The sequence below is a fragment of the Monocercomonoides exilis genome (assembly GCF_001643675.1).
Source record: "Monocercomonoides exilis strain PA203 chromosome Unknown scaffold52-633478, whole genome shotgun sequence".
In the NCBI taxonomy this organism is placed as follows: Eukaryota; Preaxostyla; order Oxymonadida; family Polymastigidae; genus Monocercomonoides; species Monocercomonoides exilis.
Window position 1 is genome coordinate 251687 of NW_027150597.1, and position 24584 is coordinate 276270.

The window sequence follows — 24584 nt, forward strand, 5'->3', positions numbered from 1 at the left end:
TTTGTATTGAAAAAATGAGTTTGCCATAATTATGATTATTATTTTTATTTGAGAAATGTCAGGTTGCCTCAATTTTCGTTATCTATTTTTGCAATTATTTTTAATTTATTCTTTATCAAAATCAATTCTTGACAAATAACATTACATTGCATTAAATTTCAAGATGCACCTGACGTTTGTCTTTTTTTATTTTTTATTTATTTAAAATATCAAAACGATAATTTTTTTATTAATACAGCATTCAACAACACAACATGAAACAGGACAGGAACTTGGTTTGATTATTTCCGTTATTTTTTCAAAAATAAACAATAATTTGATTTTTTAATTATTGTTTTGACAGGAAAAATTCCAATGATTGCTTACCATTTTGAAGATAGACAATATCTCGACGTAATGTCAGATTTATATTTATCGATAACAGGAATAGAAAAACCGCAAGATGAATCAATAGAGAGTCTGAAGACGATTAATGGATTGGAAGGAAAAGAAGTGTGTAGCTGTTGGATCCTTTTCACAGAAATCACTTTTTTTTTAAATACATTTTTAAGGCTCTTGTTACAGTTCGATTTAAAAAGCAAACAGCGGATAAATTAAGACAGTTTTGTAGATTCTTATGTATTCCGCATACAGGAACAAAAGATGAAGTGATTACTCGTCTTCTTTCATTCCTCAAAGCTCCAAAAGACATGGAAAAGGTTGTCTTTGATTTTTATATGAATGCAATGTTTTTTTAAAACGTTTAAAAACTATTAGACAGCAAAAAGACGAATTCAGACAGATTCATCACTTCAACCGATAAGTTCAAATGAAAAGAAGCGCAGGCAGGTATCTCAGACTCCACAAGCCGAAGAAGGCGCAGAAAAAGGAGCCGAAGAGAAGAAGAAAAAGAAGGCAGTTCCAAAAGACCCCAACGCACCCAAACGATTCTCAGCTGCATATCTCCACTTCTTCAAAGCAAAGAGAAACGAAGTGTGAAATTTTTTTGCACTCACTCCAAATGTTACGATAAATAATTTATTTTTTTGTTCTTTTCTGATTGGACTGTTGATTGATTGGCTGTTTTACTTGTTATTCAAATGTAATGCAACTCTTACAGATACAAAAAAGCATGGAAGATGCAATGCCAGGCACCACACCATCCAACCAGGAAGTGACAAAGAGAGCAGCAGATCTGTGGAGTTCGCTGACAGATGCAGAAAAGGAGCCATATGTGAAGATGTCTGAAGAGGAGAGGCAAGAGTACTATAAGAAATACGATGAATATGTGAAGAGCGGGAAGAAAGCAGAGTGGGATGCGAAAGTGGAGGCTGAAGGTGCGACAGTAAAGGAAAGCAAGAAGACAAAAAGGAAAGACGGATCCAAAAGCGCTTCTTCTTCTTCAGCTTCATCTTCATCGTCATCTTCATCAAAAGATGCATCGGGTAAAGTCAGCCATAAAGGTCCAGCTAAAATACCTCCACCAACAGCTGCTCAACTTGCTGCTAAGATTGGCCAAATTTTCGATCAGGTGTGCTGCAATTATTATATTTATTTTTTTGAAGTTTTGAATGCTTTTTAATTAATTAATTGCTTATATTCAAAATAAATTCTCAATCTTCTCATTTCTTCTTCTAAATAATAATAACAATAATAATTATTTTTTTTTAAACACACAAAAAAATTGTTATTACAGCTCGAAGACAACTCTGAAGTGTCACTCAAGTCGCTTCGCATTCAGCTGGAGAAGTTTTTCAATGTGCCTCTGCACGAACAGCGCGATGTCATCACCCGAATTGTAATCGATCTCACTTCACCAAACGACGAAAATGACGAGCCAAAAGAACAGACAGAGAACATCACACAGAAACTCTCTTGAACTTCTTTTCGGTCTCATTGATATTTTTTTTATAACCATTTCACACACGCGTGCTTCAGCGGTTGTATATTTTCTTTTTTTCTTTTTCTTTTTCTTTTTTCTATTTTTTTTCATTTTTCGGTTTTGATGATTGCGCTATTTCTTCCATAATTAGTTTAGAAGAATAATTGTGGGGATGTACATGTCAATTTGAGGATAGCCTTTCAACAACAAACAAACAAAAAATAATAATTTGTAAAATATTATTTCAATTTTATTTATTCCTTTTAAAAAGGGTTTAATAACAACAATTACACGAATAGAAAACAAAACAGAAAAAAAAAATTCTTAAAAAAACCAATCTCAATCATTTTCATCAGACATCTGCCGCCTCTCTCATTCTGTCCGCCATTCTTCTTATTCTATCGAGTTCTTTCAGCTGAAGCTGGCTGAGTGACGACGGTGAGGAAGAAGCGAAGGAGGAGCTCTGTGGCATAGTCAGGGGAGACTGCTGAAGTGGGTGAGTGACACCAGGAAGATACGTTTGAAGTGGTGAGGTGAGCAGCGAAGTGGGGTATGTGGCTGGCTTGGCCATGACAGAGGCGCCCTGGAAGATCGGGTTGAAGATGTTATCTCCAAGCACAAGTGAAGAATTTGGGGAGGAAAGTGAAGAGCGACCAAGAGATGAGATGGTTGGGCGTGCAGAGGGCAAACAAGGGACAGTGTTGAGTGAAGGAGGAGGGATGAATGAGAAACCAGCGGAGGAAGGGTTGCGGGAAGATGATGCGCCGAATGCGGAGTTGGAGCGGGTGAACATGTCGTGCGGCTTGTTCTGCCCGTAGATTGGCTGATGGATCAGAGAATGGCCGTTGGAAGTGCCAATGTCGAGTAAGTTTAGATTCTTGTTCGTACACTGAGAATGGCACAGAGAAGAAGAGGCATACAGAGGAGACGATTTTGACATTGGATTTCTTCTACGTCTTTTCTCAGAGCCAGATGTGCCAGGCGTGCCAGATGAAATGGAGATTAAGGAATACGCAGGATTATCAGCAGGGTCATAGACAAGCTCAGGCTTTTCCTCGTCCAGATGCGACAAGAAAAGGCTATTTGCTTTGGGTTTGTTGATGTCGCTCTGCCTCAGCCGCACTCCTGCACTGGCAGTGAATCGAATCTCCTTCAGCGCTTCTTTCCTTCCTGTGGGTGTTGTCCATTCAACATCCACCACTCTTGCTAGGCTTTTAAGATCAATCCCGTTTTCGTTCCCAGACGACGCAAATGTCCCTCTCTCCACTTCTTTCCCTGTTTGAAGAGCTTCAAAAGCAGCATCCCGCTGATTCATAGCTTCTTCTTCGTCTTCTTGTTCTTGCATCTGTTCCTCTTTTTCTCTTTCATCTCTGCTTTTTTCCTTCTCTTTCTCTCCAACCACATCAAGCTCCAGATCTGCAACATGATTTGTGCTTTGTGCATTAGCATCACTAATTGCTTCGTTTGAACTTTCTTTTTTCGCTTCGACTTCTTTCTTTGCTTCTTCTTCTGCTGCTACTTTCATCATTTCGCGATGCAAACGGCTGATCTGCTCGACTGTGTCAATTGTCATCAATCCTTTCTTCTTCAGTCTTTCTATCAACATTGCAAGTTCCTCTTCTTTCTTTGACATCTGCGATCCTTTTGCAAAATGCTGCATCCTGTTTCTTTTGCCATACATTCTGTTGAGTCTGTTTCTGACATCTTCCTCTCCTTCTCTGACTCGTATTATGCGTGTCAATTGGCTGTCTGTGTGTCTTTTCTCCAGTGCTGCATTGATGTATGCCCCGTCGCACACATGCTCCACATAGTCACTTGCAGAATACCCATTCGTCCATCTGTCATCCAGTGTGGCTGAGAAGAGTGAATAGAACATGGTTATCGGGTCTGCAATGCCACCCATGATGGGAGGGGCTGCTCGGATGGGAAGTTTCAGAGAGCCACAGAGCGGGAAAGAGGAGGAGAATGCATGTGAGGGAGAGATAAATGACCTGGCTGTTTGAGATGAAGATCCACGTAAGACAGTTGAAAGAGATGTTGACTGTGAAAACAATGCTGAATTGATTGGGATCAATCCTGCGATTCGTTGGAGCAGTTGTGGAAGCTGCCTCGGCTGCACAGACGATACAGCAGCAGCATTTTGCTCACTCTCGTTTTTGTTGGTATCGTCAGCCATCATCAGCTCATCATTCTCATCAGACTCATTCAAAACCCTCCAGTTCTCCCGCTCTGCAGCGACCATCCCTTTCGCAATACCTTCGGTCATCCAGTTGACAGTGCTGTCTTCTTCATCCCAGCTGTCCAAGTACGACGAAAGAGAATGAGGAAGAAGGGCAGCATCTCCTGTCAATAGTGTCGGATTCCCTTTCTCTTTATCTCCATCTCTAAACGCCTTCAACCTTTCCTTCCGCGAGAAGCTGAAGCCAGCTGCATTCAAAGCGATCGACGCAAGATGTGGATGCACAATCACCGAAGGCACAATAGCCGAAAGCAGCGCAAGCGATGGTGCAGGCTCTCCGCGGGAGTTCCCCACAACCAGACAGCTCACTGCACTGGAGCGCAGCCCATGCAGCGAGGATGCCCTGTCGCGGATGTGCTGATAAGGGTTCATCGCAGCAAAGGCAGATGAAGAGGCTGCAGAAGGAGTGAAGGCAAAACCAGAGGCAACAGACGCTGCAGTGACACACGACGTGATCGTGTCAGGCGGCTGGATGATGCTTCCAACTGCCACTTTCCCAGACTCCGATGCTGCCATAGCCTCGCGCGCCATGATCCTCATCTTCTCTTCGCGGTCAAACAGCTTCAGCACATTCATCTGCCGCACAAACACATCCATCTCTGAAAACACATTCTGCCCAGCCATAAACCTGTCGATCAGCCCGTCGCCTGGCCGGGTTCTGCTCCAGAACTTCGTGTTTTTGTCTTCCGACGCCGTGGCCAGCGAGTTGCCGAGCGGGTGCCAGCACATGTCGGTGATCCCTCTGTCGTGTGCAGTGACTGTCTCAATCGCATCTGGCGTGTCGCTTAAATAGTACCGCAGCATCCCTTCGGTTGTCCCTTCCACAAACAGCTTCTCCTCAAATGGATGCCAGCGGATCTTCTGTGTGGTCTGCTCGTACGTCTGCCACATGTTCACTGCTCCGCGCTTTTTGCCAGCTCCAAACAAGGAATCGCTTGCTCCAGCGTCGCGCATAAACCGGACATCCCACATTTTTATTGTCTCGTCTCTGCCATACGACAGTAGATGTGTTCCATTCACAGGATTGAACGTGACCCCAGAGACTTCTTCGCGATGAGCATTGATGGTCTTCACACATGCTGCGTCATCTTTCATTCGCACATCCCACAGTTTCATTGTTCCATCACCACTACCAGACACCAGCACACCAAGCGATGGATGCCAATCAATTCCTTTCACTCTTGCATCGTGCCCTTTCAGCGTTCGTGCATCTCTTTCACGGCCAAGCGGGCACACTTTAATGTACATATCATCAGAGCATGTAGCTAAGAAGCTGTCAGTTGGAGACAAGCAAAGGCCACGAACTGGGTGAGAATGGGCAGTCCACTTCCATTCTGGATTCAATGTGCAAGTTCTCATTTGCACATCTCCTTTATGGGAACCTATCATTAAAAACTCGTTGTTGTGAGTCCATGTCATTGTCGTAATAGCTGTTGTATCTACTGTAACTACAGAACCAAATTGATAAGTCATTCCATTCCAAATTGTGACGTATCCAACAGAATTTCCAGTAAAAACATGTCGTGCATCAGGCGTCCACTGATTAAAAGCAAAGAATGATAAAAAATTAAAGAAATAACACATAATAAAACGAATTGAGTGATTTTTATTGTTGTTAAAGAAATGAAATGAATAATTGAAAGCAAACAGTGACAGCTCCAAGTGGAAGAGCTTCATTATTTGTTGATGTATGAACAAATCTAGTGCATGCATTGCTAGCTGGCTTGTGCTCATAAAAAGGGGGTAAAGAGATCTTTTGAAATCGAATGATTATCGAAAATATTAAATTGAAAAGATAAAAAAAGTAATTGCAAACATTTCTTGATTCACTTGATGATGGATCAAATGGAGGTTTATCATAAAATCTTGGGAAATATATGCGATTCTGAAAAAACATTTGACGAGTAAAGTGGAAAGAGAATAACAAACTTCAATTGTTCGCACAAGCGAGGAATGAAAATCTATAGTACGCTTTTGTAAACGCTTCTTTGGAGGCATGTCTATCCTTTCAGTTCGTGATCTCATCATTTTTGAAAACCTTCACCAAGGAATCAAAATAAAAAGTTATCTGAAAAAATGCAACCATAATTAATTGATTAACATTTGCATTTTTATACGATTCATTTAAACAGTCAACATCCTGTTGTTAATAAATATATTCAGCTTTGTCTTCGCAATTTTTTTGAAAAAGAAAAAAACAGATAAATTGATGTTACGAGATGTTTGATTTTTATCTTTGAATAACTTACTTTAAAAAATTTATTATAAATATAAAAAAATTAGCTTGAATCTGTTTTCATTCATTTTCGAGAATCCTTGTTGCCTGCATCAGGCAATTCATTGTCTGCGCTGTGGCCACGGCTTCTGTGCTTTTTCTCTTCTCTTCCTCTTTTGGATTTTGCAAGCTCATCTTTTGAATTGCTTGTTTTTCCCTTATTATCCCTTTTATGCTCATCATCAGAAAGTGAAGTGGACGAAGAGGAAGAAGAAGAGCTGCGATCAGAAGAAGGAGAACGAGAACGAGAAGAAGAAGAAGAAGATGATGATTCAGACTCACTTCTTCTTCTTCTATCCTTTCTGCCTCTGCTGTGACGGTGATGATGATTGCTATGATGCCTCTCATTTTTAACTGATGTTTTTCCATCTTCTCCTGTCTTCACATTGGAAGAACTCGAAGATTTACCTTCTTCTTTTGTTTCAGTGCAATTTTTCTCTGTTGGCTGGGTTTCCTCAATTAATGCGATTTTCCCTGTTTCTCCTTGCACTGCCTTTTGCTCTTTTTCTTTTTCTTTTTCTTTCTCCTTCTTCTCTTTCTCTTTCTCCTTTTCCTTCTCTTTCTCTTTCGCATCTTCTTTCTTTGAGCTCACATCTGTTTCCTTTTTATGCCCGTCTTTCTCTTTCCCTTGCTCAGAATGATGACTACTGCCACTTCCTTCTGCCTCTGTTTGCTTTGATGTCTTCTTTTCCTCTGCTTTTTCAGTCGAAGCTGCTTTCCCTTCTTCTTTTGTATCATCTCGCACTGTAATCTTCCACTCCTCTTTCTTCGCTTCCCCTTTCTCTCTGTACCCCCTCTTCTGCGCATCTGCTCCTTTTCTTTCTCTTTCTCTTTCCCTGTCTCTTTCCCTGTCCCTATCTCTGTCTCTATCTCTATCGTGTCTTCTGTCTCTTTTTCTGCTGTCGCTTCTGCTCCGACTTCTCCTCCTCCTTCTTCTGTCTCTTGCGTGTCTGTCATCCCGACTTCTGCTGCGTTTGTGTCCTCTGCTTCTGCTTCTGCTTCTGCTTCTTGTCCTGCTTCTGCTGTGTCTTCTTCTCCTTCTGTGTCTCTTTGAACGATCTGATTCTTCTTCTGATGAAGACGAATCATTTGAGCTGTCACTTGAAGATGGAGATGAAGAAGAATGTCCTCCTTTCCTCTTCTTTTGTGCTTCTTTCACTTTTCTTTCCGCTGAAATTGTAAACATCAGATGCATATTGACAGTTGTGATTTCACAGGAAATAATATCAAACACAATTTGAATGAATTAAAACAATGAAGAAAAAAATGACAAAAAGATAAATGAAAAAAATCTTATCTTCCTGAAAAAAAAAGGATCATGGTCACAAATTAAAGCTCACAGAAATCCAATAACATATTGACAACACTCAACTCAACTCTTGAAATACCATCAATCAATGCGAGCTTCTCCATAAGCGTAGCCTTAACGGTTTCAAAAGTGCTTTCAGTATTATAAACGCTCTGCAGCCCAGTAAGAGATGATGTAGTAGTGCTAAAAGCAGACGTAAGAGACGCGACAGATGCAGGAATAGCTGCAACTTCTGGTGGCTTGACAGGAGGAGTAGGCTTGCTCGATGAAAGAGTTAACATTTGCGGAGAAGGTCTCAAATTTGGAGGAGGACCTTTGGCTCGCCCAACTTTCAGCATCATTCCCATAAACGTAGTCCCATTCATCAAAAGTCCCTTTTCTGCATCTTCAACAGAGAAGAATTCAATGAATCCATATCGAAATGGTTGTGAACTGTCACCTAGAATTCGCACATCCTTCACCGGACCGCAAACGGTAAAGTGCTGTTTAAGCTGTTCTGGCGTTGCAATGCTATTTATTTGATTAACATAAATGCTTCGACTTGGCTGCTCCGAGGCAGTTGGAATTGCAGCTATTCCAGGAGTGGGTAAAACACCTGATCCGATTGTTGGCATTGGAGTAAGAGGGAATTGCATTGGCTTTGGTGGTCCATACTGTGCAACGTGAAGAGGATGACCCAGCAATTCTTCGCCATTCATTGCTGAAGCTTCTGCAGCCTTGAAAAAAAGATGCTGTTTATTTCAAAAAAATTACTAATTGCAAACTGATTTGCTTGACTCAAAATCGATCATGCACATCAGAAGACCATTTGACGGATCTCTAATAATATTTTTTTGAAATGTATTTTGTTAATAAACAAGATTCACACGGAAATACGCGAGTATCGAGTATTTTTCCAAAAGTCGAAAATAGCTCGACTATTTGCTGAATCTGAAAAGAAGGGTCAATATTTGCTACATAAATTGATTTTTTTCCACTTTCTGTTTCAATGTCATTTTGCTGAAATGCAAAAGACATTGGTGCAAAAAAAATGTTAAATTATTTTTGATCTAACGCAAAATTATTCTTTAAAAATTTGAACATTAACCACTGAAATAAAAATGTTTAATTAATAAAGTAATAAGTCATTTTCAAGTATTAAACGCGTCAAATGGATCTTCATGAGTGTCAGCTTCCAGTTCACTGCCTTCGCTTTCATCATAATCTTCATCATCATTATCCATATTTCGAATTATAAGGCCTTCAACTTTATCCAAATACGCCTCTTTGATAGTCCGTGCTTCACCTGCAATAACTGGATCTGAAGAATGTTGAAGGTCTTCAATCAATTTTATACCCTTTTCATTTAAAAGCTCCAGAAGACAAAAGTTGTACTCGCAAATCTCCTCTTCAGTAAAACAATTGAAAGAATTATCATCTCCAAGAAGAGTTTTATCATCATCATCTTCTTCTTTGTCTTCACATTCATCCATTCCTTTTGTCTTTGTTAAATCTTCTTCGCTTCCTTCTTCTTTTTCCATCTTCTCCTCTTTCATCTGTTCCATTTCTTCCGTTTTCTCTTTTTCCAACAAATAAAGTGCGTTTTGCTTTCCAATAAAAAGCATTCTCCGTATTCCCACTAAAAACCTTCTGACGGTTGAAGTTTCTGCCCACGGAATCGCACAACACAGTGCAGAAACAACATGATAATTGATTAAGTGATCAAAAAACACTTTCTGGTTTATCAAATTTGTTAAAACAAGAGCAGAATTCCGGATTATTCTGGGATCACAAAGCCATTTTGTGCTTGTGCAGTGTTCACACAACTTCGCCAGGATATCGTCGTTCTCAGCAACATATTGTGCGTCTTCAGCTCTGCCTGCGGTGAGGTTGTTCAGAAGGAGAATCGCTTCGATTGAAAGATTTGTTACATAATAATTAAGTGCATGCAGAGCAACAACCAATGCTCCACCTTTTATCAGCATCTGCTCAATGAGGAAATTGAAGGTGCATTTGTGATGAAACATGGGATTGAAAATCAAATCATATCAAATAAAAGGAGAAATTAAAAGAATTATGATTTATCTCATATATTGATGAGAACATAAAGAACCAAAAAAAAAAAAAAAAAAAAAAAAAAAAAAAAAAAAAAAAAAAAAAAAAACACGCCACAAACCTGAGGAAATTCGTCATTTGTTGCCAAGGCATATTCATTGAAAATAGACAAGCAATTTGATAATGGTAGAGGCTCATTAATAAAAGATGCGACCAAAAACAACTTATGAAGAAATCCACTATTTTGAACAAGCTTATTTGAAAAAAAGAATAACATTTAATCAAAAAACAGTGGCAAGTTCAACAATAAGGATGATTACCAACATTTGGAAAAATGAAAGAAAAGAAAAAAGTATTTTTTTTTAACATTTAACACTGTAAATATTTCCAAAAAAATAAATAAGAATTAGCAGACATTAAGTGTTGCATTGTCAGAGTCCCTCATCAAATGACCAAGAATTACAACAATGTCAATAAACGACTTCGATCCATCTTCCATCGCATAAGAGCAAAAACAAGGCAGATAACGAAAAAAACGAGTTTTGATTGCAGAAAAGGTTAAATGCTGCATTTGTGGAGAACAACTGGCAGACGACGATGATGATGCTATTGAGGATATTGACATAGTTGATGAGGCAGCAGAAAAAGGAGAATGCTGCTGCGGAGGTTCCCATTGAGAAGAAGTCGAAGCAGTAGAAGAAGAAGAATCCACCTCGCTTTGCTTGATAAAATAGAACATGTTTCTTAAAAAAAACATTACACAATTCATAAGAGCAATCTTTGCTTCAAAGGCATTTGTTGAATTAAGAGTAAGCTTTGGTGCTTGAATATTCATCTGTGATCCATCTGAGTTGAAAACTTGCTGAAAAGATAAAGACGAAGACGAAGGAAAGGAAGGTTGTTGAGAAAGCGGATGCAATGAATTTGAGGCAATAAAAGGAGATGAATTACTTGGTGAATGCTCAAAGAAGTAATTATTTATAATGGCTTCAACCAAATCCAGTATCCTTGTTTGCCCTATTCGGTGACAACATTCGCCATCCTGAGCATAATTGCCAAGCGCCCATATTCCCTTCATTTATAGAAAGAATAATCATTCATTTTTACAAAAAAAGCAAATATGAGTCAAAATACATTTTCAACAATTTCAATGTATGGAGATCTGAGGCACATTTCTGCAAGTTTTTCAATGCATTCGCTATACAAAAATGAAATAAGTTGTTCTTGATCACATTTATTGACTGCAAATAAATTTAATCGATATTAATATTATTATAACACAATGAAATAACTTGACATAACTTAAATTAATAAGAATAAGCGAAGATTCGAATTGCATTTTTGGATTTTCAACATCACTCAAATATAAAACAACATGAGACATGATTTGCACAAGTAACATTGCCTCTTTTAGTGCTTCGTCGAATTTTTCTAAATTTTTAATTTATCAAACAAATTCTTAAAAATTATTAAAATATCCAATAAACTGGTGCATGTCAAATATCGAAGTTTCTGTAACACTTGATATTGGTCTTCTTTTCTGGCAGTTTCAAGTTGTTGAAGCATTAATTTTAAATTCATCTAATCAAAAAAAGCATTTTTAAAAAAATGTATTTCTCAAAGATGAAAGAATTTTCCTCAACAATTTTATTGTAAACCTCAATTTCTTGGACCTCTAACAATTTAGTTGGTTCATTGAAATCTTTTCGTCGTTTTGAAAGAAAAAATGTTCGATCTGACTTTCGCTCTTGTTCAGCATGAGAACGAAGATCGCATCTTGTGCATTCCTCATCGTTATCATTGTGAAGATTGGAAAATCTTTCGTCCTGCCGTTCTAAAGTTGTAAGTTTCGAAAAATCTGGTACTTTAGAATTGGACATATTTTAATAAATTCATTACATTTATGATCAATTAAGTTCTTTTTCAGAAAATAATACTTTCTGGCTCAAAACGCTTTTTATGAACTTTAGAGAAAAGAAATCAAATTAAAAAGTCAGTACTTAATGAAAAATCAAATTTATAATCTTCTATAATTTTTGATGGTTTTTTTCTGTTTTTCAAACCAAAATCTTGATAAAAAAATGAACCGAATTTTCAATTTCTTCTTGTAAAATTCATGTTAAAAAATTTCCAAGAAGAAATGATGTCAAAATAGGGACATATTGACATGCGAGTATTTTAAGTTCTGAAATAAACAAAAAAGAAAAGATAATATATTATTAAAATAAACAATAAAAATTCTTAAAATAATAATTAATAAAACATACAGAAGTCAAATAGACCACCAAGATCTTGTTCTTCCTCTTCTTCAACTTTCTTCTTTTCTTCTTCCTTCTTCTTCTTGTCATCTCCCTTCTTCTTGTCATCCTTGTGAGATGGTTCTGAGGATGCAGCTGCAGCAACTGGGGCTGGAGCAGCAACAGCTCCGCCTGAGAACAAAAGGTCCTCAATGTTTTTGTTTGCCAGCATCTTTGCAAACAACACTGGAAGATATGCTGGAACTTTAACATTGGCAGCTGTTAAAATTGCTTGGATGGCATCCTTTGTGATTGCAATTTTGTCGTCATGGAGGATGAGAGCGGCATAAACGCATGCAAGTTCTTCTTTTGTTGCCATTTTTTATTGATCAATTTTTTAAAGTCGACTTTCGGAATTATAATTATATATTATAAAGGGTTAACATTGATTTGAAAGTTTCAGTTTCATCCATTTTAACAATCTTCAATATTTCTACTCCTCTTGTTAAAAAAAAAAAAATCAACGAATAATCACTCAATATTTGAATAAAATGAAACAAAATAAAAATTCCAATAAATCAGTCAAACTCAATTTTGTTATTTAAAATTCGATAAATTAGAACATAAAACAAGTGCGCAAAATCTTTTATGAAATTAATTCATTGTTAGTTCAATTTCTCAAATATGTTACGCATTATTCTAATAAAAGAAAATAAAATGTTTTATCGATGGATGCATACTAAAAACTAACAGTAACTATTAAACTAATAAATGTATATCACGAAAAATACATATTTCTTTATCTAACTTTCATCTTTTTCATTTTTTTTCATAAAACTTTCTAATGTCAAATTATCTTCTTCCTTTGAATCTTCATCCGCTTTTGGCTTGATAATATGTGCTTTCATTGTTAAATGCTCAATGTTTAAACGCAAAATTGTCACTTTCTGAAGTGAATTTGTAAGCATTGAAGTTTTTGCTTTCTCAGGAAGTTCTGAAACAACAGATTCAATAAAGCACGAAAGCCCTTTTCTTTTATCTTCGGCTGATATAAGCTCTTCCAATATTCCGAAAGCGATTACGCTCGAATAGGATGTCGTTAATGACTTAAAATTAACTTCATGCTCACCAATGACGCAAAAGCTGACCTTGTTATTTAAACGAAGGCTATCTATTTTGAAACCTTCACTCGCACAATGAAAATATAAAGAATTATGTCCATCAAAAGCATAATTCATCGGAACTCCATAGCCATAGCCATTTGCTCCACAAAGTGATAAAACTCCGTAATTCTGAGTTGAAAGCAGCTTTAATGCTTCCTCGTTACTGGACTCTCTTTCTTTACGCCTAACTTGTGGAAACGGTGACGACTTTTCCTCGGACATGACAAAAGTGATGTTTTCTATTTTATGCTTTTTTTATTTTGGCAACTCTTTTGATCATTTGCTTGTCATGTCTTTTTTTTGCAAATAATTGTTGATCTATCAACAAAATCAAATTATTTTTCAACTTTTTGCTAGCTGCACTATTTTTGAAGTTTTAGAAAATAATACTCAATTTTGAAAAAGAAAGAAGGAACAGTCATATTTGTTTCATCAATTTATTTTTCAAAAAATATACCGAAATTTGATGAATAAATCTCTCAATCATTCTCTCCTTTTTTGTTAAGTTTTCACATTTTTTTTTTAATGCTTTTAAATTTTCTAATATTTTTTTAATAAATTATTTTATCATCAAATAGAATAGTCCAAGTCGAAACATTCTGAAAGAGTAATGCTTTCTGATATTTTACAAATATAATGCATTTTATAATGATTTTCCTTTCTTATTAAAAAAAAAAAGAAGAAAAACAGATAGAGAGATGTGAAGAATTCTTACTAAATTACACATGCATGAAGCTTCGTTCTGTCTTCACTAAATCACAAACTATTTGCGTTGCTAATGATTAACATAAACATTTTATCGTTCAACAAAAAATTGAGGTAAATAACGAAAAATATTGACAATTTCCCCTTGAGGCAAAATACACACAGCAAAAAAACTCAGAATTACCACAAGCTCGTTCCACCCTTTCTCGCAGCAGAAGCAGTGGGATGAGGAGCCGACATCAGAGAAGACGTGCAGAAAGGATTGTCTGCACTTGTAGCATTCGAAGTCGATATGCCACCACCTCCACCACCTCCTCCACTTCTTCCCCATCCACCACCGCCTCCCCCTCCTCCCCATCCACCACCACCACCACCTCCCCAACTGCTATCACTACCCCACTTCGAGCTGCTACTTCTGGACGAGGAACCAGTTGCAAAGCTGTCGTCCCATTCTCTTCTGGGAGCAGAGGCACGCTGAGTCACACGAGGCCTGGCTGATGAGGACGGCACTTGCTTTGCTGTGCTTCTCCCCATTGAAGGCCTCAATGAAGACGAACCAGAGGCAACAGATTGCCTTGAAGCCGTGCCAATAGAAGAGCTTGCCTTTGAAGTGGTCATAACTCTCCCTTTCGAAGAGGAAGCAGACGGCAAGCGGCTGGAGCCGGGCAAAGTTCTTCTGCCTGTGCTTGTTCTTGAAGAAACGGGGGCTCTGCTGGCGGCTGAAGTGCGAGATGAAGTGGAATACGATGAATGTGATGGATAAGAAGACGATGAAGAATAGCGCGATGAAGGCGCACATGAATAGGAATTAGACGAACGCCGAGCTGCACGTATGGCAGCTATAAACTCTTCGTGCTCCTGGCGCCATTTGTCTTCACGAATTGACGTTTGCAAATAATAATATTTTAATTCAAAAAGAAAAGAAAAGAAAATACTGATTTCACAAAAAACAAAAAACTGTGAAAAACAAACCATTGTTAGCTCTTGAAGAATAAGAGTGTGTTCTCGACGAAAAAGCAGAAGGTCTTGCAGAAGGAGGAAGATCAGACAATCTTTGCTTCGTACTGTTGAATGTTCTCCTTTAAAAAAAAAGCAAAATAAAATCGTACGGACTCCAATGTTCGCGCAACAAACCGCCTTTTTGATTCAGATTCATTGACTTTTCTACAAATCTGCTGATGTTTTGCAATTCTGTCCTGTGAAAATTTTCTTCCACAAACAGCACAGTTTATCAACATGCCTCCTTCCATGCCACTTGCAAAAGAAGCCATATCTGCTGATGGAGACGACTTGGAAAAAGCTGGCATGCTATCATAAGTTGAAGTGGAAATTCTACTTGAAGTTGAAGTTGTACCTCTTCGAGCTATTGCGATACAAAAACGAAAGAAAATTCAATTCAAAGAAAAACATGAAAATGATTGTAGCTTTGCAACGAACTTTTGAGTTTGCGCATTGCTTCTTTAGCTGCTGAGCAAGTCTTTAGATGATGCTCCATATCACATCTCAAGAAGAATTAATTACTTTTATTTGTCAATATCAAACTCAAACAGCATACTTTCGAACTTCAGTATCACAATATTGACAGGGAATTTCTATGTATTGAGATTGAATTTGACAGTCTTTCAAATGAAAAGGCAAAGAGGCCTTAAAAAACATTTTCCCGCAACAAGGGCAGGGAATTGCTTTAGGTGGCATTTTGTCTTAGCGTCGTAAAATTATTTTGAATGTGAATATATGGACTTAATATGAACCAATAATGAGAGCAAACATCAAAAAACAACAAAGCAAAGTTGAAGTTAAAAAGTCAAAGATTTTTGTTAAGGAGATGATCAAAACATAAAACTCGAAATGAATTGTATTAATAAAAATAAACTAATTTTCAGCTAGTTTCAGGATATACATGCTGTAATAAATTAAGAATTGGTATCATTGTTTTCGAAAATTCTTGCTCTTCAGAAAGGATTGTTGAGGCTGCAAGTTGTGAATTCATTTCCAAATCAATCTGAGCTTCTTTAAGAGCAGCTCTTTTGTCTTCAAACATCTTCAGGAGCTTGTCTTCAACAATCTGCTGCGTTGCAATCATTTCAGAAAATTCTGCAAGTACTTCAAGATCATCATCTGAACACGAGTCACGATCACCGCACCTTTCCAACTCTTCTTTTTGTTTTTCCACTTTCTCTCTCAACTGCCTCGCCTCTTCGTCCAACCGCTCGTTCTCCGCCTTCAGAACAGCCTGTGCCTCAGCCACCATCCTCTTCTCGTTCTCTGCCTCTTCTGCCTCTGCTGCTGCTGCCTCTTCCACTTCAGCTGCAATCAGCCGATGCGCCTCAGCAACAATACGACGACGCGCTTCTTCTTTTGCTCTGTCGATTGAAGAGGCATTTCCTTGCTCTCCTTCTCCTTCTCCTTCTCCATCTTTGCCTTTGCCTTTGCCCTCAGCCAAATCAGCTCGCTGTAAGGAAGCGATTATTTCAATGACTTCTTCTGAAGTGAAAGTGGGTGTCTGTGCCGATGAGGCTGGCTGGGCCAGCTGACGTGTGGAATGAAGAGGAGACGACGTGGCCAGCGGAGAGGACAGGAAAGAGGAGGACACGGTGGATGACAGCAGAGAAGACTGATGCGCTGGTGTAGCTGTGGCTGTGGCAGAAGCAGAGGGGGATGATGAAGAAGATGCTGATGAAGCTGATGAAGCTGAAGAGACTGAAGAGGCAGGAGAGATGGCAGAAGGTGAGGGAGCAGGTGATTGAGAGAAAAGAGGCGTGTTGCGTTGCATCATCGGAGTGGTTGAAGGTGCAAAGGAATAAATCTGTTGATTTGAAATCAAATGGATTCGAAGAAAAGGAATAAAAAAAAAAAATAGAATATAAAATAATGCAATAAATGTGTTAAAAGGAAGAAATAATTACAATAACAATAAAATATAATTAAAAAAAAATTGAAATTATTCAAATAAAACAGAAATTACTCTTAGAGCATAATCCATAAGCAATACATGCCTGAGATGTCTTTCCCAAGGACTGTCTCACCAGACTTGCAGATTTCATCTCCTCTTCAGTTTCAGCTGATCCAATGGTGGCTGTCATGGTGACACCAGAAGCAAATAGAAGCCACAAAACAGGCTTGCTGCTCATTGCATTCTGTGGGGAGGCAGGCGATTTATGCGATGAAGAGGCAAGTGAAGTGGATGTCCGGTTCATCGAAGAAGAAGAAGAAGAAGAAGATGATGATGATGAGAAGTTGGAGGAGGAGGAATAAAGTTGGGCAGCAAAAGCAGCAAGTGGATGTGCCTTCCAATCGAAAGTCACTTTCATTTTGGAGAGGTGCTCGGATGTGACAGAGACAGAATACAGTGAATGAGTCTTTGATGATAGGCATAATACAACAGGATATGCAAGGCACAGAGAAACAGAGGGAAGAAGTTGAGTGGACTGAGGAGAAGAAGATGAAGAAGATGAAGAAGATGAAGAGGAGGAAGCAGAAGATTGTGATGAAATAGGAGTAGAAGCAATATCAACAGAAGATGCAGTGAACTTAGGAGACTGAGCAGGCTCTTGTGGAGAATGCTGCTCAGACGAGCTGTCCTCCAGCAGCAAATCAGAGTCGAGTGTAATTCGCGTCAACGATCCGTTTTGTGTGGCGATGAATGCGCTTCTCTCAAAACTGACAATGTCACACACTGGATAATGCATTCGAAGGCGAAACAGCTCATTTTTTTCCTCAATGCTTTCTTCTTCACTTATCGATTCCGTCTGAGAAGGGCTTGAATTTTCATCAATTTCGCTCTCTTCATCAATACAATGAACAAGACCGCTACGTTCTCCGATCCACAATAGCCCATCTTCATTGCTTGAAAGAGCAGTAATGCTGTCATTGCCAATTTTCATTCGATCGATTTGTTTGCTCTCTTTTGCGCTCCATCTATATATGCATCCGTTATCACCAGCTCCGAAAATATGATCTGGGTTATGATGAGATACAAGTATTTTGTTTATGGCAGTTAACGGATTTGATGATCTTTAAAATAAAAAAATAAAAAATAAAAATATGATGACACAACCATCGCAAAAATTAAATCAATTATAACAAAATGATAATCGCAAACAATCTACCAGCCTTAACTATCTTTTTAGGATCCTTTTTTGAAAAATCAATATTTCAAATAAAAATCAAATTATTCAAAGTCCAAGTTGAAAAGAAAAACGTTTCTGTTGTATTAACATACTGCACATTTAATTTTCCAGATGTAACCAGCATTATCGGAAATCAGAATCATCTGTATCTCTTCCACAAAAACAATAGAAGTTGCAACATGCTGAAGTGTTGCGCGGAAAAGTGGACGATTATCAATTGTACTCGTTGCTAACACAGCATTTCCAGCTACTGCCCAGCACTGGTTGTTTACAACAAGAAGCAAATGACCGACATAATCGCGAGGTATTGTATTTGTTTTCGAACTCTTCGAAAAGAAGTTTATTCAAAAATTATGCACAATAACTTTCAATGAAAGAATTTATATTTAGCATACAACTTTAAATAGCAAATCATCGCTCATTGAAAAAAATCGGGCAATTTTAAACTTTAAAAAGAATTAAAATTCCAAAAAATATAAATTATTTATTTAACCCATATTTTGTTGCGATTTTTCAAAATATCAAAATTTGCACTTTATATCAAATTAATAGATTTTGAATAATCACGTGTAAATATTAAAATTATGTTTTCTACCGAGCAAAGACGTAAAACTCCGCAAATATCCCAAACAATTGATATTCAATCATCACAAACTGATGCCCTTCCTTCTTCTTCAATTCGGTTAGCTAAAATTAGCATGCTTCACAAAAAGTTAGAATCATTGAATTCTACAACTCTTCGAGAGAAATCAGTTTGTTTTATTTTTTATTTATCTTTGTAACCAATTATTATTGAATCAATTAAATCTACTTTTTTTTCAGGCAATGAGAAAAGAATTAGAAGTTAAATTAAAACAAGCTCAAAGTGCTTTCGAGAAATACACCAAATCAAATAAACAAGCGCTCACTATAATGAAAGAGCGCGTTCAAGAATTGAAGAATGGAGCAGAATTGGATAAAGGTATTGCAAGTGTTTTCACCAGAAATACATGATTCAACAAATCACCTTTATAGGTTTATATTCAATAGTTGACAAGCGTACCACAAAGGAATTGCAAGCGTTTGAATCCAACATCCTTTGCGATATTCTCAAAAACAAGAAAAAGTTGAGTACAGATGGTTCTGAAGGAGTTCAAATGCTGGATAAAGAAGTAGAAACATTAAAGTGTGCTAATTGAAATATTATTTTTTTTTAAAAAAAATTCAATTCAAACCTTTTTTTAAAAGAACTGAATTTTCGGCTGGCCAATCACAAATGAAAGCTGATTCAGATACAATGATTGAAGAAGTTAACAAAGATTTTGGAGTTGTTATACGAATGGTAGAAGAGCGCAAAGAAGAGAGAAAACGATGCTGTTTGCCTCTATTTGTAAAAATATAAATTTTTGATAATTTTTTATTAAAAATCTATCAATTGAGTGATGGCACTTGAACGAGAGCACAGAAGCAGTGATGATAAAACAAGAATGCAAGCAATGCTTGATAATGAAAGGAAAGAAAGAGAAAGTAATTTTAAAGAGATTATTACTCAACAAGACTTCGTCTGGAATTCAATCCAGCAACGACTGGCTGTATGAAGTCATAAATTATTCATATAACTTTAATGGATTTTATTTTATAAATTTATAACATATATGATTTTTCACCTAAATTGTTGAAATTATTAATGCAGACCGAACAAAAATTGAGAGATGATGCAGAGGAACGCTTACTGAAGGAGCTGGAAACTGCATGCGGTAGCCAAGATTGAATTCCTCATCCTCCCTCTATTATTAAATAACTTATCAATTTTGAAAACATTTGTTTCAATTTCTTTTATAACAACAAAACATTTCACAAATTAGTTTTATTTTGGTTGTGATTTGATCTTTTTCATGAACATTGACTTTCATGACTCAACAGGAAGATATCCATGGGTTACTACCATTCCTGTTTTGAAAGAAGTTGGATATGGTTGTAGACGTCAAGCAGTTGCACTTTTTACATTTGATTTTGATACGCGTGCCAAAGTTATATTTAATATCACATCCACTCAAACAATCTCTCAAACAAGAGACCTTCTTTTCGTTAATGCTGAAAAAAAAGGAATTTACCCGCCCCAATCTCGCTCTATGTACTTTTTTCGCTTTGTGTCTACACAGGAAGTTTTACCAAATACAGACTTACCGGACTCACCAGCATCATCAACTTTAATGAGCTCATTTGAGCCAGTGAGAAAAGCATTGATTGTTGGGACTCCGATAAAGATTGAAGTTATTCACGAATCGAGGGTGCTTGAAAATCACCTTTCATCAGCGATTAAAAGGACTCGTGGACAAACCGAGAATCAGAATTCTCCTGATCAAGAAAAACAAAAAACAAAAAGTGATGATGATGACATTTCAAAATCGTTGAAACCTTTAACTGCATCTCAATTTTTCTGTGGAATTGATCTTTTAAGGCTTGAGGGACAGTACACTCCAGAACGAGTGAAAGCACTTCAAGAGATGGAAGCTGATATCCTTAGTGTGGATCCTAAACTAAATGTTGGTCAAAGCCAAGAGATACAGCATTTTCGCGAAGCTATGGCCAGACTGAGGCACGATGAAGGAATGCCTGTTGCAAGGCTTTCTGAAGAATATCTTGAAAGAGGATTCAAATTTGACCTTCCAGAACAAAAACGCATTTGTGAGCCAACTTGCCTTTCTGTTCTTCCGAGCGAGCTACCGATGACCTTCACAGTCCACATCCGTCTTTTAGATGGTGTTTCACTCAAACCGCTTCTGATATCCAAGCACCACACTGTACGAAAGACCATCGAGCAGCTTATGGTTCTGTGCACGGGCCCGTCGGGTGTGAGCACAATTGGCCTGCCGCTGGAGAAGCTGACGCTGAAGCTGATGGGCAAAGGGCACTACTACCTGCCGTACGAGCTCGTAAGTGCAAAGCCGGCGGTGCGGCAGATGCTGATGGCAGACCCTCCGCAGCGAGTGGAGCTGTCTCTGGTAGAGCTCTCTGCCGTGCTGGAACAGGATGCGCTGTCTGTCGTAGACCACGCGCTGCGTGCGCTAGACACGTTTGTCCCTCCGCAGGCCCCGCGTCTGCCGCACATTCCGTTCTCAACTGTTGCTGATGTGTGTGCCGAGTCGTCCACGCCATACATCTCATCGTGGTCGGCCAATGTGAACTTCGCTGTGGAAGTTGTCGGCGTTGATGGGCTGAGCACTGCCTGGTCAGAGCGGCTCAGGGAGATCGCAGCTGGGGCACACCTCGATGCAGTCGATGCAGGCATTTACGTGTCTGCGTCTGTGTCATTCGGTGGCAGGCGTCTCCATCCTGTCCCGATGCTCTCCCCTCTCATCGGCTGCTCTGAGAATCCCAAATTCTCCGCTTCGTTGGGAGCGAACATTCCCATCAGCCAGATCCCGTCCCACGCGCGTCTGTGCTTCACGCTGTGGATCCAGCCACTCAGCCGGCGCAACGCTGCAGACACAGCTCGGCTGGGCAAGCTGGCCATCCAATCATCGTCTGACAAGGCCATCGGATGGGTGCCGTGCCCTGTGTTCGACTTCCGGGGCTTTCTACAGAGCGGCCTGGTGAAGCTGCCGCTGTGGCCAGACAATGAGGCGAACGAGATCGGCACATGCAATGGCAACCTGGGCGATCCTTCAGCCCCGCGGCTGGTCGTGCGATTTCCAGCGTTTGCTGCGCCTGTGGTATTTCCGCAGGAGCTGAACGACGCTGAAGAGCTGAACGAGCTTCTCCTCACAAAGCGGCCGGCGTCGGCGGTGCAGTCGCCCTTCCGCGCGTCTGTGGCGTCGTCTACACAGAGGCCGATGTCTGTGATGCTTCCTGCGCTTTCACAGAGCTCCTCGTCTCCTCATTTGCCTTCTGTCTCTGTCGCTCATCCGCCAGCACTCCGCCCAGCCTCCACTCGTCTGTTCTCCTCGCCGTTTATGAAGATGCAGCAGAAGAGCGATTCGAGCAGCTCACTGCAAAAACAAGGAACATTACCATCATCTACCCATTTGGCGTCTAATCAGACTGCAGGAGCTGATGGAGTGAAGCGTGTTCCATCATCATCGTCACTTCAGATGGGTTCATTGGACAGCCCAAAGCCAGAAAAGACAGACGAAGCCGAGCGAAGAGGAAGCAAATCGAGCAGACAGGATGACTCGGACTCTGAAGACGATGTGACTGGCATTGTGTTGGAAGAAGAACTCACTGAGGCAGCACAAAAAGCTCACAGAGAACAGGAGACTGTGCTGAGAAAGGCATCAGAGGCAGCGATTGCGAAGTACCCCCAGTTCTGCCGGCCTTCTCCAGTCAATCCTCTAAAGATGCAAAATCCTCAACTGCAGTTCTGCAACCAGCCATTTCCCGTTGCCCTGCCACGTCCGCTGTCAATCACCCACCACATCCACACAGCTGCTGCCGACGCACTTGCAAAGAAGAAGCAGCGGCTGGAGCCAGCGGGGCAGGTGGACATCGATTTTTCTGTGCCTCTTTTCCCTCTCTATCGCCAGTCTTCTGCTTCTTCTGCCATTTCACCTTCGCTCTCCTCTGCCTCTGTTGTCTCCTCCTCCATTTCAGACTCACCTCCGACCTCTGCTTTTGCCTCAGCTTCAGCCTCATCTTCTTCCACTTCTACTCTTCCACCGCTCTCTGCTGCTGTATCCTCAGCGGGCATTCCTCTCAATGCCCCCACATCTTATTGTGCTGCCATCGACCCTCGTCTCGTTGCTTCTGTTCCACTCCCATCCACATCTGAATGGAAGACGATTGTCGACATCCTTCACAGAGACCTTCTCCTTCCAATAGACAAAGCAGAGGCCACTCTTTTGCTCAGGCACAGATATGCCCTTGTGGGTATCCCTGCTGCACTGCCGAAGTATCTGCGGTGTTTGTGGTGGCAGAACCGCTCGCAAGTGATTGAGGCGCACTATCTGCTAAGACGGTGGGCTCCGATGAACCCAGCCGATGCGCTGGAGCTGCTGGACGCAAAGTTTGCGGATCCGATGGTGAGGGCAAAAGCAGTGGAGTGGATTGATGCGATGAGCGATGAAGACCTGGAGCCGTTCTTGTTGCAGCTGGTGCAGGTGCTGAAGAACGAGCCCTTCCATGACTCAGCCCTGGCAAGGCTGCTGGTGAAGAGGGCGTGGAATGCACCAAACAGCCTGGGCCATGCGCTTGTGTGGCATCTGAAGGCAGAGCTGCACAATGCATACATCAGAGAGAGGTACGGGCTGATGGTTGGGGAGTATCTGAAAGGGTGTGGGAAGCACAGGGATCTTGTGGTTGGTGAAGCGACGCTGCTGACGCAGTTGGTGGGGCTGGCGCAGCGGATGCAGAAGGTGAAGCGGAACAGAGACGAAGAGAAAGCAGCGCTGCAGAAGGAGCTGGAGGAGATGCCGAAGGGGCAGCGGTGGATACTGCCGCTGGCGCCGGACTTTGAGGTCGGGTCGTTTGTAAAGGAGAAGTGCAGAGTGATGGACTCGAAGAAGAAGCCGCTGTGGCTGACGTTTGCGAACTGGGAGCGGAACCAGGGCAATTTGATGGTGCTGTTCAAAGTAGGGGACGATATCAGACAAGACCAGCTGACGCTGCAGGTGTTCCGAGTGATGGACATGCTGTGGAAGAGAGAAGGGCTCGACTTGTGCCTGTCGATCTATGGTGCACAGACGACTGGGGATAACGAAGGGTTTATAGAGGCTGTGCGGGAGTCAGAGACGATAGCGCACATCACGAAGGATGCGGGAGGGGCGAACAAGGCGTGGTCGAAGGACTACATGGTGGACTGGCTGCTTGCGCAGTGCGGAGGGGACTCAGCGTTGTTTGAGAAGGCGCGGGTGAACTTTGCGTATTCGTGTGCAGGGTATTGTGTGGCGACGCATGTGCTGGGGATAGGAGACAGACACAACGACAACCTCATGTGCCGTACAGATGGAAGGATGTTCCACATTGACTTTGGGCATTTCCTGGGCAACTTTAAGAAGAAGTTCGGGATTCAGAGAGAGAAAGCGCCATTTGTGTTCACACCAGCATTCGCTTTCGTGCTGGGCGACCCAGGAAGCCCCACGTACCATCTCTTCCAGGACTTGTGTGTAAGGGCTTTTAACATTCTGAGGAAGAACTCGAATCTGCTGATGAACTTGTTTATGCTGGTTTGGAAATTGATTTATAGTATTTTTTTTTTATTTTGATTAATAAAATATTTATTCTTTCACAATTGTGATGTTCAATATGTCTTGTTGAAATTATTTTTAAACTAATGTATTTGTTTTATTAGATGCTTTCAACTGGTATTCCGGAGCTGACTAAAGACAGCGATATCTTGTGGATAGAGAAAAAACTTGTGCTTAACAAAACTGAAGACGAAGCTGCGATACACATGAAAAAATTGATAGAGAAAGCCAGAACATGCAAATGGACTCAGCTTAATGAATGGATACATATTAAAGCACATTGAACAATATTCAACAATCAAAGTGTTGAATTTTCTCTCATTTTTCATTTTAAATTATTGTTTTGATGTGAATTATTTATTCAAGAATTCTGATTTTTTTTGTTAATTTTTTGATAATTTTATTTTTAATGAAATGTATTGTTTAATGATCTTGATTTAACAGTGTGCGTCCTTTTTCACAATAAA

At 39.9% G+C, this 24584-nt stretch overlaps 9 protein-coding genes across 9 annotated transcripts; 2 read left to right on the top strand and 7 right to left on the bottom strand.

Annotated features, from left to right (window-relative positions):
* Nucleotides 1–55: 55 nt before the first annotated feature.
* MONOS_1552 (uncharacterized protein) lies at nt 56–1858 on the top strand (the record flags this gene model as incomplete). The annotated part of the gene is made up of 8 exons (XM_067868402.1): nt 56–62; nt 164–174; nt 239–275; nt 344–492; nt 552–698; nt 757–972; nt 1100–1510; nt 1676–1858. 8 exons carry the CDS (start codon nt 56–58, stop codon nt 1856–1858), a joined length of 1161 nt encoding a protein of 386 aa, XP_067720636.1.
* Nucleotides 1859–2213: 355 nt separating this feature from the next.
* MONOS_1553 (putative WD40 repeat-containing protein) lies at nt 2214–6098 on the bottom strand (the record flags this gene model as incomplete). Its single annotated transcript, XM_067868413.1, has 4 exons — nt 2214–5639; nt 5749–5853; nt 5917–5985; nt 6030–6098. 4 exons carry the CDS (start codon nt 6096–6098, stop codon nt 2214–2216), a joined length of 3669 nt encoding a protein of 1222 aa, XP_067720637.1.
* Nucleotides 6099–6305: 207 nt separating this feature from the next.
* Nucleotides 6306–8712, bottom strand: MONOS_1554 (putative splicing factor, arginine/serine-rich 12). The gene is made up of 4 exons (XM_067868424.1): nt 8553–8712; nt 8449–8503; nt 7764–8400; nt 6306–7545 (listed from the first exon to the last, which is right to left on the bottom strand). Exons 1-4 carry the CDS (start codon nt 8699–8701, stop codon nt 6401–6403), a joined length of 1986 nt encoding a protein of 661 aa, XP_067720638.1. The 5' UTR covers nt 8702–8712; the 3' UTR covers nt 6306–6400.
* Nucleotides 8713–8733: 21 nt separating this feature from the next.
* On the bottom strand, nt 8734–11615 carry MONOS_18685 (uncharacterized protein). The gene is made up of 7 exons (XM_067871727.1): nt 11377–11615; nt 11206–11299; nt 11021–11149; nt 10853–10959; nt 10134–10790; nt 9840–9971; nt 8734–9648 (listed from the first exon to the last, which is right to left on the bottom strand). The coding sequence occupies exons 1-7, from the start codon at nt 11596–11598 to the stop codon at nt 8815–8817; spliced, it is 2175 nt and encodes a 724-aa protein (XP_067720639.1). The 5' UTR covers nt 11599–11615; the 3' UTR covers nt 8734–8814.
* A 45-nt stretch (nt 11616–11660) lies between these two features.
* MONOS_1555 (putative 60S acidic ribosomal protein P1-2) lies at nt 11661–12388 on the bottom strand. Its single transcript, XM_067868435.1, has 2 exons — nt 11986–12388; nt 11661–11903 (listed from the first exon to the last, which is right to left on the bottom strand). Coding segments are annotated over exons 1-2 (351 nt in total). The 5' UTR covers nt 12335–12388; the 3' UTR covers nt 11661–11901.
* An 89-nt stretch (nt 12389–12477) lies between these two features.
* On the bottom strand, nt 12478–13373 carry MONOS_1556 (putative 5-nitroimidazole antibiotic resistance protein NimB). Its single transcript, XM_067868445.1, has one exon. The coding sequence runs from the start codon at nt 13338–13340 to the stop codon at nt 12759–12761; it is 582 nt and encodes a 193-aa protein (XP_067720641.1). The 5' UTR covers nt 13341–13373; the 3' UTR covers nt 12478–12758.
* Nucleotides 13374–13759: 386 nt separating this feature from the next.
* MONOS_1557 (uncharacterized protein) lies at nt 13760–15518 on the bottom strand (the record flags this gene model as incomplete). Its single annotated transcript, XM_067868455.1, has 5 exons — nt 13760–14695; nt 14796–14902; nt 14958–15186; nt 15261–15325; nt 15379–15518. The coding sequence occupies 5 exons, from the start codon at nt 15516–15518 to the stop codon at nt 14004–14006; spliced, it is 1233 nt and encodes a 410-aa protein (XP_067720642.1). The 3' UTR covers nt 13760–14003.
* A 95-nt stretch (nt 15519–15613) lies between these two features.
* Nucleotides 15614–18375, bottom strand: MONOS_1558 (uncharacterized protein; the record flags this gene model as incomplete). Its single annotated transcript, XM_067868464.1, has 5 exons — nt 15614–16629; nt 16820–17837; nt 17926–17957; nt 18046–18279; nt 18349–18375. The coding sequence occupies 5 exons, from the start codon at nt 18373–18375 to the stop codon at nt 15703–15705; spliced, it is 2238 nt and encodes a 745-aa protein (XP_067720643.1). The 3' UTR covers nt 15614–15702.
* A 162-nt stretch (nt 18376–18537) lies between these two features.
* Nucleotides 18538–24584, top strand: MONOS_1559 (Vacuolar protein sorting 34B (Vps34B); the record flags this gene model as incomplete). The annotated part of the gene is made up of 8 exons (XM_067868474.1): nt 18538–18705; nt 18776–18914; nt 18968–19118; nt 19181–19308; nt 19373–19524; nt 19626–19689; nt 19856–24096; nt 24222–24584. 8 exons carry the CDS (start codon nt 18538–18540, stop codon nt 24399–24401), a joined length of 5223 nt encoding a protein of 1740 aa, XP_067720644.1. The 3' UTR covers nt 24402–24584.